Source organism: Aotus nancymaae, unplaced genomic scaffold (assembly GCF_030222135.1).
Source record: "Aotus nancymaae isolate 86718 unplaced genomic scaffold, 86718_ANA_hifiasm-v0.15.2.pri h1tg000040l, whole genome shotgun sequence".
NCBI lineage: Eukaryota > Metazoa > Chordata > Mammalia > Primates > Aotidae > Aotus > Aotus nancymaae.
Window position 1 is genome coordinate 51,331,979 of NW_026988454.1, and position 19,179 is coordinate 51,351,157.

At 36.7% G+C, this 19,179-nt stretch overlaps 2 protein-coding genes across 4 annotated transcripts in view; one reads left to right on the top strand and one right to left on the bottom strand.

The window, feature by feature from the left end:
• The window catches only part of COL10A1 (collagen type X alpha 1 chain), a 45,936-nt gene extending 27,618 nt beyond the window's left edge, over positions 1–18,318 (top strand). Inside the window, exons 1-3 of one of the 2 annotated variants that reach the window (XM_012460408.2) lie at positions 11,174–11,277; positions 11,823–11,991; positions 15,386–18,318. In XM_012460408.2, coding sequence (XP_012315831.2) covers positions 11,838–11,991; positions 15,386–17,274 — 2,043 coding nt within the window. In that variant the 5' untranslated portion in view covers positions 11,174–11,277; positions 11,823–11,837 and the 3' untranslated portion in view covers positions 17,275–18,318. Of the gene's footprint in view, positions 1–11,173; positions 11,278–11,822; positions 11,992–15,385 lie in introns of those variants that run through there. The other variant, XM_012460407.2, reaches the window with a different exon arrangement.
• The window catches only part of NT5DC1 (5'-nucleotidase domain containing 1), a 162,588-nt gene that overhangs the window by 126,342 nt on the left and 17,067 nt on the right, over positions 1–19,179 (bottom strand). The window lies entirely within an intron of this gene.

Below are 19,179 nucleotides of genomic sequence, written 5' to 3' on the forward strand. Positions count from 1 at the left end.
GAGGGACAGCTGGGGTGGGGAGTTGGGGAGAGATAGCATGGGGAGAAATGCCAGATATAGGTGAAGGGGAGGAAGGCAGCAAATCACACTGCCACGTATGCACCTATGCAACAATCTTGCATGTTCTTCATGTGTACCCCAAAACCTAAAATGCAATAAAAGAAAAAAAAAAGAAATGCGAAACTTGAAAAACAGCTATAACCATCTACCTAAAATGCAATAAAAGAAAAAAAAAAGAAATGCGAAACTTGAAAAACAGCTATAAACCGTCTAAGAATGGTTTTTAGAATTAGAAGAATCATGATTATAAAGCATGTAGCACAGTGTCTGGGAAATGACAGGTATCAGTCCCCTTGTCCTTTAAAGACAAAATGTGCGTATTACACACACACACACACACACATGCTGAAATATTATTCAGCCTTAAAAAAGAAGAAAATCTTGCCATTTTTGACAACACGGATGAACCTAGAAGACAATACGCTAAGTGAAATCAGACACAGAAAGACAAATACTGCATGATTTCACTCATATGAGGAATCTAAAAGTCAAATTCATAGAAGCAGGGAGTAGAATGGTGGTTGCCAGGGGCTGCAGAGTGGAGCATCACAGGGAGATGTTGGTCAAGGGACACAAAGTTTCAGTTATGTAGTATGAATAAGTTCATGAAATCTAATGTACAGCATCGTGACTATAGTTAGGAATACTGTATCATATACTTAAAATTTGCTAAAGGAGCTGAGTGTGTTGGCTTACGCCTATAATCCTAGTACTTTGGGAGGCCAAGGAAGGTGGATATCCTGAGCTCAGGAGCTCAAGACCAGCCTGAGCAATATGGCAAAACCCCGTCTCCACTAAAAATACAAAAATTAGCTGGGGGTAGTGGCTCACACCTGTAATCCCAACTACTCAGGAGGCTGAGGCACGAGAATTGCTTGAGGCCAGGAGGTGGAGGTTACAGCGAGCTGGAATCATGCCACTGCACTCCAGCCTGGGAAACAGAGAGAGATTCTTTCTCAAAAAAAAAAAAAAAAATTTGCTAAGAGAGTAGGTCTTAAGTGTTCTTGTCAATGTGATGGATATGTTAATTAGCTTGATTGTGGCAACCATTTAGTTGTGTGTGTGTGTGTGTGTGTGTGTGTATGTATATCAATCTATCTGAAAATATAATATTGTATGCCCTAAATATATATACTTTTAATTTATCAGTTATAATTCAATAAATCTGTAAAAAATTTTTTTAACCTGAATATTTGTAAAACTATGACCAGGGATAGGTATGTTGATCCATAGTTTAGAGTACTGCTAGAAGCATACATGCCAGGAAAAAAAAAAGTTTATTAATTGAATTAAAGTACAATGAGTCTAGAGTAAATATTAAATATAGCTCATGCAAAATGCTTTTGGTAATAGAAGTTATATTGTTCATCAAGTAATGAAATGGAATACTACCTAAGATTTTAATGAAAAAAAAGTTAATTCTGTCCAAGCATAATTTTGCTGAATAACAAGCAGAACTGAGGGCTCTGCCAATGTTATCTAGAGGATTCACATGGAGTTGTTAAATAAAAAGGGAGAGTTATGGATGCTACAGAAAAAAACGGAAATATCAGTTTCTAGTACTTACTCAGTTTAGTATCTCTTGCACCTCTAATATTCATATTTTAATGATACTGATGCAATTCTCAAATTTTCATCTTATAAACTCAAATGTTCTAAAATATCTATCTAATGCTCCCAACCTAAATAATAACATCTTCCCCCTTTAAGGATCATATATGTATTTCCATCCAAGAGAGAAGATGCTAACAGGTAGGTTGAACAGGGAAAGAATTAATAAATGATATCAGTAGTCTATAATCCCGTTTTTATTTCCTGGCATATAATATATTTTTAATACATTGAGGAGTTGACTAAATCAATGTGTCAATAAGTAAATGTGGTACAGATGAGTAAAAGATAATGGGAAAATGAAGCACAGCTATGTCTAAAAAGTTATTCGTTGCTCTGAAACTGCATAGTTCAGGTTTCTGAGATAGTTAAAGAAATCTCTCTAAGTTCCCAAAATTCTGGGCTCTTGTCCTTTTTTCTTTTTCTTTCCATCTCAGGCCCAAACTGAACCTACCCTCTAACATCTATATCCTCCTACCATGCCTACTTTCAGAAAAACAGTCTTTGGAAAATCTAACTCTGAAATTCTAACTTATTAGCCAATAGGACAATTTAAGGTACACACTTACTAGAACAGCAACCATGGTTATTTTCCTTTGTGAAAACTACTTTGGGAAGAAGTTGTTGATGCTAGGACCTCTATAAGAATTCCGAGTTATTATTTTAAGGTAAGGCAAGGTTTGGAAAGATTCAGATCCAAACCAGCACCATGCAAACAGCCCTATCCCTGTGCATCCACAAGCACGAGGCAAACCATCTACCTCAATAAATATGGAAATCTGGCGTCCTAAAGCTCTTAGTTCTGTCATTCGGCAACATTTATGAGGTCAATGCCTTATAACAGGCACTATTTGTGTAGAGTGGAGTTTCAATAATAAATAACATATAGTCCTAGAGTTACATTCAGGAAAGAGTATAAAGTATAATGAGAAAACACCATTTCATGATTTGGAAGACAGATTCATGCAGACACTAAAGAAGCCAGAGGCTGCAAGAGGCTTTGGTGTCTGGTGTTTATCTCTACGAGTCTACAGCAGGAAGCAGCTCCTGCTCCAGGTTCCTAGCATCCAACCTGGCAACTGGTACACATAGAGGGTCAAAAAAGTCTGACAATCATTTGAAAAGACTGTCTAATATCAAGCGATATTTACTTATTTGACATCAGTATGGTCATCATCACTATTCACAGTGGTGGAACATTCCCAGGCATTGTTTTGCCACTTGACATACATGTCATTTCACCTTCCAAAGTTTGTAACATATAAAAATAAAAGAAAGTAGGGGAAGATGACAGCATGTCTAAACTTCTGCCTTATTAGCATTGTAAGTGGCAAGAGTTATTTTTGACTCATAAATTATTAAAGATAATAAGAATTTCAGCACTACTAAGATCACTGGGGGAAAAAAACCACTATAAATGGTCATTATAACTCTATATGTTTTATTTTATTTCCTATTGCTTACATTTTTCCTAAATAGCAATTACCTTTAAAATATGAAAGATAGTAGGCAAAGAGGAAACCAGGGTGCAAAAAGGCCAGGTGATCTGTTCAGCGTTACTGGTGGGCAAGAGGCAGGAAGCAGGAACAGCAGGAAGAGTACTCACTTAGCATCTTTCCACTGTTAGGGGTGAGGTCTGTTGGTGAGGCAACACAATTATTTGACCAATGGCTAAACAGACAAAGGCCCAGCATTACTGGGACATATTTTCATTGTTAATATGATGAAGTTGAACAGCTGCATAAGTATCCATTTTGAAGATGTTTCTTGGTGGTCTGTGTTGCTACACAAACCCTACAGGCACTCAGGTGCTTAATATTCTACAGGTACTTATGTATCCTACAGGTACTTTACTTTGTATACTATAGATGGTGATTGTGGGGTTGTTCTCAAGTATGACAATAATAGAGGAACAAAGAGATCTAAAGAAAAAGTGTTACCCTGTGACTTCTCTAATTAATACTTTGATTCTCTATTTTATTTCTCTTTCCAACTTAGCAGAAACTGCATGTGAAAGCTGAGGTTGTAAATAGAGTAGCAACATGTGTGAATGGTTGGGAACCCATTGGGTGGCCAAGATCCTTGAAGATCTAAGGTCAAGGGGCCAAGACATTCTATATTTTTAACTCAGCTGGGTTACTATGGAAAGAAGGTGATGTCATTAAGTGCCTAGGGCACAAAATTATGAGCTCTTCAAGTAATGTAGCAATTTGTGTATTAACAGAAAACAGAATATAAAGCCCTTGTTAAAACTTTGTAAATGACTCTCAGTTTTTCTTGACCTGACCTGAAGTTTCAGGGTTTTTTTCATAAACACCTGTTTTTATGCATCAATTTCTCTTTTCAAACCCTCAGCAGGTAAACTAAACCACGTAGACTATTTACACAAATAGATCATTTTTAGCTTCTGGGCTCTGTAACAGCACTGAAGAACGTTCTTTTAAATTTTTTTCAAGAGAAATGAGGTACAGCAAGGTAGTGCTGGAAGGTGCCCTGACTAAACTTCTCGGCACTTTTCCCATTTCTACCGCTAAAAGGATGAAGGATTAGAAGAACAGGAAAGTCAGTATCCTGCTGGACCAGGAGTGAACACATTAGCTGTTGCTGCTGTTTTCCCTCAGTGGGCTCTCTTGCCAACAGGTTGTCACGTCAGAAATGTAACTCAGTTAAACATTACGGCAGGAGATGTGCATAACAGAGAAACTAGTTTCCTTGTCTGAAGAATAAAGTGATTGATGTGGATGAACTTTCCTGTCCCTTACAGCTGAGTCTATGAAAGAATAATTTTCTGAATAAAGACGTATGTAATTTAAAAGGAAATTTGGCATGTAAAAAAACACTTCATAAGCAAATTAAAAAAAAAACTGAGAAACATATATGAAAACTATATCACAGAACAGAGGCTTATATTCCTAAGTTATAGAACACTTATAAGAAAAGTAGGCTTAGAGAAATGATCTAAGCTGTATGAAAAGATACTCAACCATGCTTTCAGTAAGAAGAATGAAAATTACAACTAGACTGAGATTATAATTTTCACCTCTAAGGTGGACAAAAATTAAAAAGTTCAACAAAATCAAAACAACATATCCTGTTGGTGATGCTGTGGAAAAACAGGCCCGTGAATCCCCATTCTATGAATCTATCCCCAAAATATTCAGGCTATATATACACCCACATACCCACACACAAAGTTATTCACTATGAAGTATTTGTGTTAAAGACATGGAATCAACCTAAATACCCACGAATGATAGACTGGATAAAGAAAATGTGGTACATATACATGGAATACTGTGCAGTCATAAAAAAGAATAAGATCATGTCCTTTGCAAGGACATAGTTGGTGCTGGCGGCCATTATTCTTAGCAAACTAACACAGGAACAGAAAACCAAAGTGAGTATCATGGAATAAAGCAAATGAGTAACTATATTACTGCCATGAGTACTGGGATTTTTCGCATGGAACCAAGGAGCTACAGATACAAGATTGAGGTCATTAAGTAAACACCTGTGGTCCTGAATGTGAATTGGCTATATCAGTACAAAGTTATGATGTCTTTTATATTTAATGAACATCCTGCGCATACGTTTCTTAGCTCTGTTCATTGAAAAGGCCTAGAGAGAATGACTGACCCAGAAGCAATGTGTATCCCAAAACCCAGACATCCAGGCACTCAGATTGTGGTTTCTATTTCCCACAAAAGAAATGAAGAGTCTGTGGAGAAGTCTCTTATTATAGATCTGGGCCAGGAAAAGTATAAAATATTAGAAGGAAAGATGCTATTAAAAAAACTACTGGGCTAATTTACACTCCCACCAACAGTGTAAAAGCATTACTATTTCTCCACATCCTCTCCAGCATCTGTTGTCTCCAGATTTTTCAATGATCACCATTCTAACTGGCATGAGGTGGTATCTCAATGTAGTTTTGATTTGCATTTCTCTAATGATCAGTGATGATGAGCATTTTTTCATATGTTTGTTGGCCTCATGTATGTCTTTTTTTGTAAAGTGTCTGTTCATGTCATTTGCCCACTTTTGAATGGGCTTGTTTGTTTTTTTCTTGTAAATCTGTTTTAGTTCTTTGTAGATTCTGGATATCAGCACTTTGTCAGATGAGTAGACCGCAAAAATTTTTTCCCATTCTGTTGGTTGCTGATTCACTCTGAGGACTGTTTCTTTTGCTGTGCAGAAGCTGTGGAGTTTGATTAGGTCCCATTTGTCTATTTTGGCTTTTGTTGCCAATGCTTTCGGTGTTTTGGTCATGAAGTCCTTGCCTACGCCTATGTCCTGAATGGTTTTGCCTAGGTTTTCTTCTAGGGTTTTTATGGTGTTAGGTCTTATGTTTAAGTCTTTAATCCATCTGGAGTTAATTTTAGTGTAAGGTGTCAGGAAGGGGTCCAGTTTCTGCTTTCTGGACATGGCTAGCCAGTTTTCCCAACACCGTTTATTAAACAGGGACTCCTTTCCCCCTTGCTTGTTTTTGTCAGGTTTGTCAAAGACCGGATGGTTGTAGATGTGTGGTGTTGCCTCCAAGGCCTCTGTTCTGTTCCATTGGTCTATATCTCTGTTTTGGCACATATACACCATGGAATACTATGCAGCCATCAAAAATGATGAGTTTGTGTCCTTTGTAGTGACATGGATGAACCTGGAAACCATCATTCTCAGCAAACTGACACAAGAACAGAAAATCAAACACTGCATGTTCTCACTCATAGGCGGGTGTCAAACAATGAGAACACATGGACACAGGGAGGGGAGCATCACACACTGGGGTCTGTAGGGGGGAAATAGGGGAGGGACAGCGGGAGTTGGGGAGTTGGGGAGAGATAGCATGGGGAGAAACGCCAGATATAGGTGATGAGGAGGAAGGCAGCACATCACACTGCCATGTGTGTACCTATGCAACAATCTTGCATGTTCTTCACATGTACCCCAAAACCTAAAATGCAATAAAAAAAAATTGAAAAGAAAAGAAAAAAACTACTGGAATCATGGTCAAAAGAACTCAGGAGCCAACAGGATGAGGAGAGGCTCTCACTGGCCAAAAATCGGGAAAAATCCTGAACAATAGTAAGATTAATAAGTGCTATAGACTGAAACACATAAAATACATTATAAACTCAATTTTTATAATGATACTCAAACACACACACCTCCCTTACTACACCTATGGAGGATGCTAGGAGCAGCTTATTGTTCTAAATGCCGGTAAAGGCATTTCTCCTGCTTTTTCTATACACACTGTACCTCAGGATAACCAAATAGTTGATGAAGGGGTGTTTTACTTCATAGAAAATATCCTAGCTAATAAATAAAAGACCAATGATAAAGTCAGACTATCACCATTTTATAACCTATAATATCATATTGAATTGAATATAGTTAATTACCAATGTCCAGTAACACCAGAGAGACACCAGCAATTAAGGGTCTCCTGACAGAAGTATATCATACCACTCTCTACAGCATTCTTGCCAAAAAAAATGTATTTGTATGTGTTGTGTCCGTGTATGAGTGAATGTGTGTATCTCAAACCTAAAATCAGACGAAAACTCTAGATTTAACTACCAATCTGCAGAGCAGCAAGTTATGTGACAACAAATTCCAGATCATAGGAAACTGCATGAGACAGATGACACAGTTTTTCAACAAATTAACTGCAAGAGAGTAAAAAGTGACATGATAAAACACCTAGAATAACAAGTACTTTAGTCCATTTTATACTGCTGTAACAGAACGCCACAGGTGGAGTAATTTATGATGAACAGAGGTTGTTCGGCACAACGTTCTGAAGGCTAGGAAGTCCAAGAGGGTAACACCAGTATCTGGAGAGAGCCTTCATACTGTAGTATCCCATGGCCGAAGGCAAAAAAGAGTAAAAGTGTGCAAGAAAGAAAAAGGGGGCCGAGCTTGCTGTATATATAGCCCATTCTCACAAAAACTAACCCATTTTCACAATAACAACATTAATCCATTCATGAGGGCATAGCCTCATGACCTAATCACCTCTTAAAGAGCCCACTTGCCAAAACTGTTACATTAAGGATTAAGTTTCCGCTACATGAACTTTGGTAGATACATTCAAACCATGCCAACAGGGATATATTAATCAATGGCAATTCATGAACCTAGTCTGAACGATTTATCAATCAAAAAATATATGTGGATATGTGGATATATATGTATGTGTTTCTATATATAATATATATGTGTATATATATGTGTGTATACATGTCTATACATGTATGTGAATTATAGCATTTAATGATATTAAGAAATGGCTGATTTTTTAATCTGAGGATGATATTGGTTTAAAGAAAAAAGACTCCTTATCTTCTGGAAAAATATACAAAAATATTCATAGGTGAATTGATACAATATATGGGATTTGCTTCAGAATTTAGAGTAGTGAATAAAAGAATTGAGTGACAGTGAGCTGAGATTAGTTTGAATGATAGGCATACAGGCATTTATTGTAACAACCTTCCTACTTTTGTAAAAGATTAAAGTTTTCTATGGAAAAGTTTAAAAACCATATGAACACAAACAACAAAAAGCAATGTAACTAACATTAACAAGCTGGTAACAGAACACTGATATCAGACTATACATTCTAGCTTAGGAGGCCACCATGATCACCCGAGGAGCTTAATAAAAATATAGTTTTTGAACCACCACTGTCTTAATGAACCTCAAAGGTGGCAGGAATTGTGCCATTTCCCTCAGGACTGCAGGAGTGGGGAAAAGAGATTGAGAACCACTGTGCAAACACTTTAAGGGTACCGAATGTATATTATTCACCCAGTGTTTATCTCAATGCCTAACACTTAAGAAGTACTTAAGAAACATAAGGTGAATTAATTAATGATCCACAGATGTGCAAATGAATAGGCAAGCTTAATGGAAGCTAACTGCTAGATATGAAAAAAGCATCATTCATATTTGATATTTTAAAAAATCACTCAGGTTATAGAGTTTAAAAAATATGGCTCTCTGTTTTGAGTGGAATGGGTTTCCTTCATAAAGCCACAGACTAGTCACTTCAAACAGCTACAAGTAAACACCCAGAATAAAAATAGTTTTAAATACACAATTGGGTGGGGTGTGGCTAGAAAATATTCTGATTCTACAATCTGTTTTGGACCAGACAGTGCTTCTTATGTGACTAACAAAGCAAACAGCAGTCAGATTCCTTGTGCTGAAATAAGTATACTATTTGCAAAAAGGGTTGGCTGCCCAAGGCTTATTCAATGAGGACACCACATTTTCCAAAACTAAAGGGGAATACAGAATGACAAATACCCAAATATACTTACATATCCTAAAAGAAGGCATACAACCGCCCGATATGGATTTTTTTTTTTTTTTTTTGTCTCTAGTAAGTACTAACCGGAGCCAAGTCTACCATCTGACCATGGAGAAGAGCAGAATACCTCAAACACAAGAATAATCTAATTTTAAAACTGGAAAGAGCTTAGAAACCACCTAGTCCAAACTTTTTATTCTGTTGATAAAAAACAGACACCCAGAAAGGTTAAAGTAAAAAGCTCTGAAAAGTGTTGCAATAGCCAGAGATGACAAATTGGTATACACAGGTATACAGCACTATATATTAAGAGCTGAGAACTAGTCTTCTGAACGTTCACATGAATGATAACAGGGTATCAGTCTCAATTATAAGCAAACAGAAGTAAGTGTGTGCATGTGTGTCACCATATATACACAAAAATACTAATATATATATATTTAATAATTCCTTTTAAAACAAATTCTTCAATCTAGCATTCATAAGCATCCATAAAGTTACCTCCCTCACTGTTTCAAAAGGTTGTCCAAATCAGCCATAAGACAGTAGAAGGCAGGTGTTTTCTCACATTTATCTTTTGTGGTCTCCTACAGATGTAGCAGAGTACATATTATAATCACAAAAGCTATTCACATACAATTTCCAAATGATGAAAGAATGGTTATAATATAAACTTTCCTATTCTGTTAGTCTGAACTGCTATAAAAACATATTTTATACATATATATGAATATTATATAGAGACATATATAACAATGTAGCTTTTTTAATATTGCAATTAACAAAATGCTTAAAAGCGAGAGGAGAGAGGCAATAAGATGCCTCATCCATTTACATTTCCATAATGGGCGATACAAGGCTTTGTTTAAAATACAGAAAATTGCTTGCAGGGGAGAGAAAGGGAAAAGAAAAAAAGACAAATCTTTCTTTCATTCACTCGTCAAACTTTCAATTATTTTAATTATTGATTAATCCTGAATCCATGCTACTTTAATTCTGTGGAGGTAGAAAAATGATGTGTCTATGCCTGTGTATAAAATTGTCCTTCTCAGTCAGTTCACCTGTATAGTCAATTTGATCTTGATTCAAAATGATGAAATTAAATAATATCAAAAATTTGGGTTCTCAACTTCCTATCTTTATTAGATTTTTTAGGATCCTAAAAACTGATTTTAAAGTTTTCCTAATATTGTTAAACAGACTCTACTGAAATTGACAACCATAGTTTTTACTTCCACCTTGAGGAAAAAGTATTACTAATTGGGATGATTCCTAAAGGAAACTGTAAGTTAAGCCAATAATATTTTTTTAAAGCTGAAAGCAAGGTTTGAAAATTTTTTTCTCCTTAAATAAACACAGCAATCTTATGTAAATTAACATAATATGAGATTAACAAATTAAGGGGTTTTTGCAAACTCTACTGCAACTCTAAAGTAAATCCAAATTTAACAAGAAAATCTGAAGTCATTTACTGAATATATTGTAGTGTTGTAATAAGGAAGCTAAATCCTTCAGGATAATTATATTGCTAACTCTACTATCAAATTCACAGATGTCTTGCCCTGTCTGAAAAATTTAAAATATTTAATATGCTATCATATTTTAAATTTCTCTTATTAACTTCTGAAGGCTTACACTAAAATTCTGACATGCAAAACCACATGCCTACATTTTCACCATTTTGTTTCTTTTGCTTAAGGCTAAAAAGTAAAAATTGAGGTTAGCTATTTTCATAAAAATTTACAAACATTAATAGATACATGGATAACTTCATATAATAAATCAATAATTTAGATGATGGTTTAAATCCAGCACTCCATTCAAGGAATTCTTTATCCACTTTTATGTACTACTAAATATTATATAATATTAATCAAATAACATAAGAATGTGTTTTTCAAAAATAAAAAGGAGGCATCTTCATTCTGTCATGAACCAGCCTAAACACTAGAGTAATAACTAATAAGATAAAATCACAGAAAAAAAATTGTCCCTGGTTAAAACTATTAATATATATTTAAGACAAAGGTTTTATTTTTCAATAAGAAAACAAGGAAAAGGAGAGCCCAGCCTGATCTTGTGTGCCTGCTCAATAGAACTTTCCACCATAATTACTGCTTACCATCTTGGAGGGGAGGAGCTTAAGCTCAGGGTAACCTCATGTAGTAAGGGAAAAACAGTATAAATACCACAGGGCAGCTCTGGAGAGGCACCTTCTGCACTGCTCACCTAGGCAGAGGAGGCTTCAGAAAGCTGCCAAGTCACCATTTCCAGGAACTCCCAGCACCCAGGTAAGTGTACGCTCACTGGCGGATTTCCATGTTAACTTGCTTGGAAACAAACTTCAATAATTTAAATACTTGAGTTTTCTCAAATATTAGAAGTATTGAAGTGATTTTTAAAAAATTGGTTTCTACTAAAATGCACTCAGAAAGTTCTTTTTGCATCAATCTATAGATGATAATCCTTATAAAACCATATTGTAAAAATTTGCCCTAATCTGAATTTCAGTGTATTTTGAAACTATCGGATATTTCAGGCTATGTCAAAAATCCTGGATTATTTAATGCAGACATCCAATCCTAATTTCTGTTTCCTTTTCTTTAGGTAACTCATTATTTTTCACTTGATTACCTGAATATAGCTTCCAAAAATAACTAAGACATATATTTAGATTACTAAAAAATGATCTCTCATTTACTTATGGCACATATTAAAAATATGTAGGAAAGGTTAAAAAGTAGATAACTATATAAAGAACTCATCTGTGAAACATCAGAATAATAAAATAGGTTAATAATAATGCAGTATAAAGTTATTATTTTCTGTTTTTCAGAATCCATCTGAGAATATGCTGCCACAAATACCGTTTTTGCTGCTAGTATCTTTGAACTTGGTTCATGGAGTGTTTTATGCTGAACGATATCAAACACCCACCGGCATAAAAGGCCCACAACCCAACACCAAGACACAGTTCTTCATTCCCTACACCATAAAGAGTAAAGGTAAACTGAATTGTATATTTTGTTTTATTAACAAATTGGTTGTTGCTTTCTACAATCTTAATAATCTCTTCAACAAAATGCATTTAACTCTGGTGTTAAATTATTTTCAAACTTCTGAATTAGCCCAAATTATTACAACAAAGTGATCTGTGAAAAAAGTAGAACAAGAACATCCATAAGTGTAGTAGAAACTATATACCTGAAAGTATAGTAGAAAGATATACCTGGAGAAAATTAAGAACTTTTGTGTGTAGACATCTTTTTCTCAGATGCTGTTTTTGCACAAATAATTCATGTAATCCAGAAATATTGATCTAATCAAAATTAATCAAGTTAAAAAATTTTAAGCTAAAGAGAATTGCCAATTGTACAAAGAAAATAGCTGGTTTATTTATCTGAGTAATTAAACATTTACTTTTAAAACTAATTCAACTAGCCCACAAACAGACATAAAACAGAGTCTTATCAAAAAAATCTGATGCTCCCCTCAACAATGAACAAATGTAATTATTAGAACTGTCAAGCAGGCAAATGAAACTGTAATTCTCATAATTACTTACACATTTTTAATATAGTTTAGTGGTAAAATGCAGAGACTTAACTATAACATACAAGCTGTGTGACCTGAGGTAGGCTATTTGTCCTCCTATGCCTTAGTTTCCTCATTTGTAAAATAAGGAGCAGCCATCTCAAGGGCTGCTGTGAGGTTTAAATGAATTAATACCTGTAAAGTGCTTTAAGTGTTGCTATTACTTCTACTAGTACTTCTGTTACTCCTAGTTTTACTTCTATTACTTTTAGTTACTAATATAGGCTTCAATAAGTTAATGTTCTTCTTCAATCTGTTGCTTATCTGTCCAGCTTTCTTGGTTACTCTTTGAAGGGTACTGAGATAATATATGTAAAGTACTATGGATCTCAAAGAAGGGCAACTTCTAGGCCTTATATTTACTAATTTCATTTAATAGCAACTGACACAACTGCCTATAAAATGTCTACTGAACAATATAAACTGACTGCAGGCTTCAAATTCCCTTTCCATAATTTTTTAATTATATATTTTATCCTGTAAATAAAGCTAAGGATATTTGTTATACACTTTAAATATTATACTTCTGGGAACGACCATTTTGAGCAAATGAAACTTATAGAATTGTCTTTTTAAGAAGAAAGATTAAATTTAAAATATTTCACAAAAGGTAACTTAATATTTGAAAATAAATGCACAGGTATACAACAGATACTTCTGAATGTCTCAAAATATAAATAAAAATGTTAAAAGTAAAAAGCTAGTGAAGAAAAAAATAAAAGACAAAGGACCTTCTGCTTTATTTGAAGCAACAAACACAACTTAAATGATACAACAAACAGTACTGTATTCAATAGTTTCTGTGATCACAAATTCAGACTTTTTAATACCTTAATAAGAGCATAATAAACAGTCTTGAATTAAAAAGAAAATGCACTATGTTTAGAAGGTTAAAAATACTTTGATCTTTTCTTATTATACTCCATTATCTTGGCTACTTTTACAGAACAAATGAAAATATCTTAAATGAAAAGTTCAGAAGCTGCATTTAAAATACTAAATCCACCTTAGTCTCTTTTTAGATAGACATTCTACTATATTATCATCTATTGGCAGTGCATCCATAATGCACTGTAACAAACACAAAAGGCCACAGTCTATACAAGTAAAACATTAAGTTAATAACAGAAATTCAAAGAGTTACTATATAATTCTTAGGCATATCTATCCAACACAGGTTAAAAAAGAGTTCAGTCAAAACATTCTAAATTATGTTGCAGAGGATTCCACAGCTGGTGGGCAGAGACAGGTGCCACATTTTGACACAACCAATCATGATTTCAGTTTGTGGCATTTAAAAAACTTAATAGTAGCAAGTAGTAGTTTTTCCTTGAGGATTGTGCCACCCTAATCTTGAATGAAGAAAATTTTTTCAGATGACAACCTACAAACAGGGGCTGTCCCCCAAGCATTCAACAGACGTCAAATTTTTTCTTGAACCGAGAAGTTGAGGACCCATTAGGACAACATTCCAAGTAACAAAGTTAACCCTGTCACTGGAGTTCTAGCCTTGGATGATGCCCAGTGCACTCATTTCCATTGACTCATTTCTCCTCTTTAACAGTGAAACAGGATTCCAATCAGACTAAGACAATTATTTTTAGTGTGAACATGACACTTATAATCAGATTCTGAAGCAAACTTCAATCTAACATAGTTGGCATTTAAAAAAATACACTATTTTATTCCTCCAACCCATTAAAAAATTCCTTCCTTATTTATCCATCTATTTGCAACATATCAACATCCACTGACACATAATATAACCATGTATATACACTACAATCAATGAAACATTTGTTAATATATGGAAATCTTTTACATAAATTAATTTTTCTCATAGTCTTTTTCCTGATGTCATTTTCTGAAAATCCATGGGGAAAGCTCTGTGTATTTATTAATAAATGTTTTCAAATTGAAATATAACTCTAATTATTATGAAAAATATCTAAATCAAAAACAATTATTTTCCTGTTTCAGTCTATCTATTTTAATGATTTGCTCTGCATTTATACACATCAAATGTTTTCCAAATCTCAGAAACATCTTTACCTTGTGCTTTCCCCATACTTGTGGCCCAGCAGCATTTTTCACATCACGGACACTATGATTTTTTAGTTTAAGTTTAGTTTATCAGGTCAAGTGACCTCAGAGCTCTATGAAAACAATATATATTTCTATTTAGGTAAGTACTTTAATACTATTTTATGTGCCTTACCCATTATGTCTAATTCTCTAGTTCTTTGTTTCAATTTTAAGTCAATAATGGAGAGTATAAGAGTTCACGGTATATTCTGAGGTAAAAATAAATAAACCTAAATCTAACCTGGGTTCAGCAGGGGCATGGCAGATGTAAATCAGAATTAATTCTGTTTCTCTTTTATGTCTGACAAGATAGCTTTGAGAAGGAAAATTTTTATAGCTCTTAAACATTTTCTCAGTTATTCTGCAGTAGTCTTTTTCTGCCTTTTCTGTACATGATTTTCCCAAAACAAAGGTACTAAATTTACTCTCACTGTCACTTATTCTAGAGGAATTCTTTAATCCCAGCTCATTTTCATGAATCACTGTCATGTGATAAAAGTATTATGGTAGCCATGGTTTTGTGAAACCATCTTCTCCAGCAGAGTTTTTTTTAAAACAATATAAAACATATTCTCTAAAACCATTTCAGGATGTTTTGTCTACATGGAATAAATGACACTGAAATATCCTATCCCAATTCGTATTTTGAAAGGCAATGATTATCTTTAATGTCACTAACCATCCCCTTCCATGGGTGGGTGTGTTGGGTGTGTCTTTTAGGTATAGCGGTAAGAGGAGAGCAAGGTATTCCTGGTCCACCAGGACCCGCTGGACCTCGAGGGCACCCAGGTCCTTCCGGACCACCAGGAAAACCAGGCTATGGAAGTCCTGGACTCCAAGGAGAGCCAGGGCTGCCAGGACCACCGGGACCATCAGCTGTAGGGAAGCCAGGTGTGCCAGGACTTCCAGGAAAACCAGGAGAGAGAGGACCATATGGACCAAAAGGAGATATTGGACCAGCTGGCCTACCAGGACCACGGGGCCCACCAGGGCCACCTGGAATCCCTGGACCAGCTGGTATTTCTGTGTCAGGAAAACCTGGACAACAAGGACCCACAGGAGCCCCAGGACCCAGGGGCTTTCCTGGAGAAAAGGGTGCACCAGGAGTCCCTGGTATGAATGGACAGAAAGGGGAAATGGGATATGGTGCTCCTGGCCGTCCAGGTGAGAGAGGTCTCCCAGGCCCTCAGGGTCCCATGGGACCACCTGGCCCTCCTGGAGTGGGAAAAAGAGGTGAAATTGGGGTTCCAGGACAGCCGGGCATCAAAGGTGATAGAGGTTTTCCAGGAGAAATGGGACCAACTGGCCCACCAGGTCCCCAAGGTCCTCCTGGGGAACGAGGGCCAGAAGGCACTGGAAAGCCAGGAGCTGCTGGAGCCCCGGGCCAGCCAGGGATTCCAGGAACAAAAGGTCTCCCTGGGGCTCCAGGAAGAACTGGGCCCCCAGGGCCTCCTGGCTTTGGGAAACCAGGCTTGCCAGGTCTGAAGGGACAAAGAGGACCTGCTGGCCTTCCTGGGGGTCCAGGTGCCAAAGGGGAACAAGGGCCAGCAGGTCTTCCTGGGAAGCCAGGTCTGACTGGACCCCCTGGGAATATAGGACCCCAAGGACCAAAAGGCATCCCAGGCAACCATGGTCTCCCAGGTCCTAAAGGTGACACAGGGCCAGCTGGGCCTGCAGGATACCCTGGGGCTAAGGGTGAAAGGGGTTCCCCTGGGTCAAGTGGAAAACCAGGGTATCCAGGAGAACCAGGTCTCAGTGGTCCTAAGGGTAACCCAGGGCTACCAGGCCCAAAAGGTGATCCTGGAGTTGGAGGCCCTCCTGGTCTCCCAGGCCCTGTGGGTCCAGGAGGAGCTAAGGGAATGCCAGGACACAGTGGAGAGGCTGGTCCAAGAGGTGCCCCTGGAATACCAGGTACTAGAGGCCCTATTGGGCCACCAGGCATTCCAGGTTTCCCTGGGTCTAAAGGGGATCCAGGAAATCCTGGTCCTCCTGGCCCAGCTGGCATAGCAACTAAGGGCCTCAATGGACCCACTGGGCCACCAGGGCCTCCAGGTCCAAGAGGCCACTCTGGAGAGCCTGGCCTTCCAGGGCCCCCTGGCCCCCCTGGCCCACCAGGTCAAGCAGTCATGCCTGAAGGTTTTATAAAGGCAGGCCAAAGGCCCAGTCTTTCTGGAATGCCACTTGTTAGTGCCAACCAGGGAGTAACAGGAATGCCTGTGTCTGCTTTTACTGTTATTCTCTCCAAAGCTTACCCAGCAATAGGAACTCCCATCCCATTTGATAAGATTTTGTATAACAGACAACAGCATTATGACCCAAGGACTGGAATTTTTACTTGTAGGATACCAGGAATATACTATTTTTCCTACCACGTGCATGTGAAAGGGACTCATGTTTGGGTAGGCCTGTATAAGAATGGCACCCCTGTAATGTACACCTATGATGAATATATCAAAGGCTACCTGGATCAGGCTTCAGGAAGTGCCATCATTGATCTCACAGAAAATGACCAGGTGTGGCTCCAGCTGCCCAATGCCGAGTCAAATGGCCTATACTCCTCTGAGTACGTCCACTCCTCTTTCTCAGGATTCCTAGTGGCTCCAATGTGAGTACACCTCACAGAGCTAATCTAAATCTTCTGCTTGAAAAGGCATTCTCCAACTCTACCCTACCCTACAAAATGCATATGGAGGTAGGCTGCAAAGAATATAATTTTTATTTTCTGAAATACAGATTTGAGTTATCAGACCAACAAACATTCCCCCTGAAAAGTGAGCAGCAATGTAAAAACACATGTGAAGACCCTCTTGAATTTCTAGTCAGCAATCCTAAGGCTCTTTAAAGTTTTGTGTGAATTCCTCCAATATTTAAAAATATCACCAAAGAAGTCCTGCTATGTTTAAAAAAAAAAAAACTATCAAAAGAAAAAAAATGAAATACAGCTCTAAGTTATGGGAAGTTTGAATTGAGAAACTCAACATTTCCTTTTTTAAAAAATCTGTTTCTAACTACTAATATGAGAACTTCTTAGGAAACATTCAGGAGGTATCATATAACTTTGTAGAACTTAAATACTTGAATATTCAAATTTAAAAGACACTGTATCCCCTAAAATATTTCTGATGGTGCACTACTCTGAGGGCTGTAAGGCCCCTTTCATCAATATCTATAAAATACACAGGTGCATGTATACTTTTAAAGCTCTTATATTAAAAAAACCCAAAAATATTATATTGAAGTTCATCTGAAATGCAAGGTGCTTTCGTCAATGAACTTTTTCAAACTTTTCTCTGACTGCAGAGAAGCTTTTTATATACCCAGCATAAATTGGAAACAGGTATCTGACCTATTCCTATTTAACAAAAATGTGATAAATCTGACTTCTTTAGTTCCTTATTGGATCTTATGTGATACAATTTTCTGGATTTACAGAACATTAGCACATGTACCTTGTGCCTCCCATTCAAGTGAACTTATAATTAACATTGAGAGTTTCAAAAAATTGACTAGAAGTGGAGATACATTATTTATTTATGCTCTGTACTGTATTTTTATATTGCTGTTTAAAACTTTTAAGCTGTGCCTCACTTATTAAAGCTCAAAATGTTTTACCTACTCCTTATTTACGATACAATAAAATAACATCAATAGATTTTTATGCTGAATTAATTTGAAAGCAGCAATTTGCTGCTCTCAACCATTCTTTTAAGGCTTTTCATTTTTTAAAGCTAACAAAAAAGTAGAAAAATAAAGTGGTGGGTGGCTTTTACAGTTGTCATGGATATGTTCCTATACTGGGGATGAATATTCATTCCTACAGACCCAAGCACTAAGGGTAGACCCGTGAAAAGGTACCCACAAAGCCACATGCAATCTGAGTCAGGGTCAAGGGCTGATGACTAGGCATAGAATAATGAGACAATCACCCCAAAGTTGTAATTTTCTTCTGGGAGGGAAAGAAGCAGGTGACAGAGAAATATGCCATTTGAACAAATATTCTGCAGTTACTATTTACTCTCTTGACATGTTTTTAGTCATAATATTTAAAATTGTTTTGATGGCTTGAATTACATTTTAAAAAGGCAAGCAATTTTTTATGTCAATCAAAAGGCAACATTTTTTCCAAGCTGAAAAATACTACTCTTGAGCATCCATCATCCTATTAATCAGGACAATGTGGCTCAAGTCACTGAGGTAACAAACTATAAAGGCATCTATTTATTCCTTAGAAGCAATCTTGTGTAATCCAAGCGAAGGTGTGATTAGAAAGGTAAAATTCAGGGCTCAAGATTGGTGATATCTCTGCCCCCATTCTGGGTCAGCCAGTCTTGTTCCTTAGGCAACAAGAACAAAATTTCTGCTGGCAGACATTTTGCCCACGTCTATAACTACTACATTAATGGTTACAAGTCACCAACCCTCATGCCCAAGCCAGGAAAAAGCAAAACTGGAACTTCAATTCTGAGGAACTCACAGAATGAACCTCATGGCAGGCATGGTAAAAGAGAGTGTAA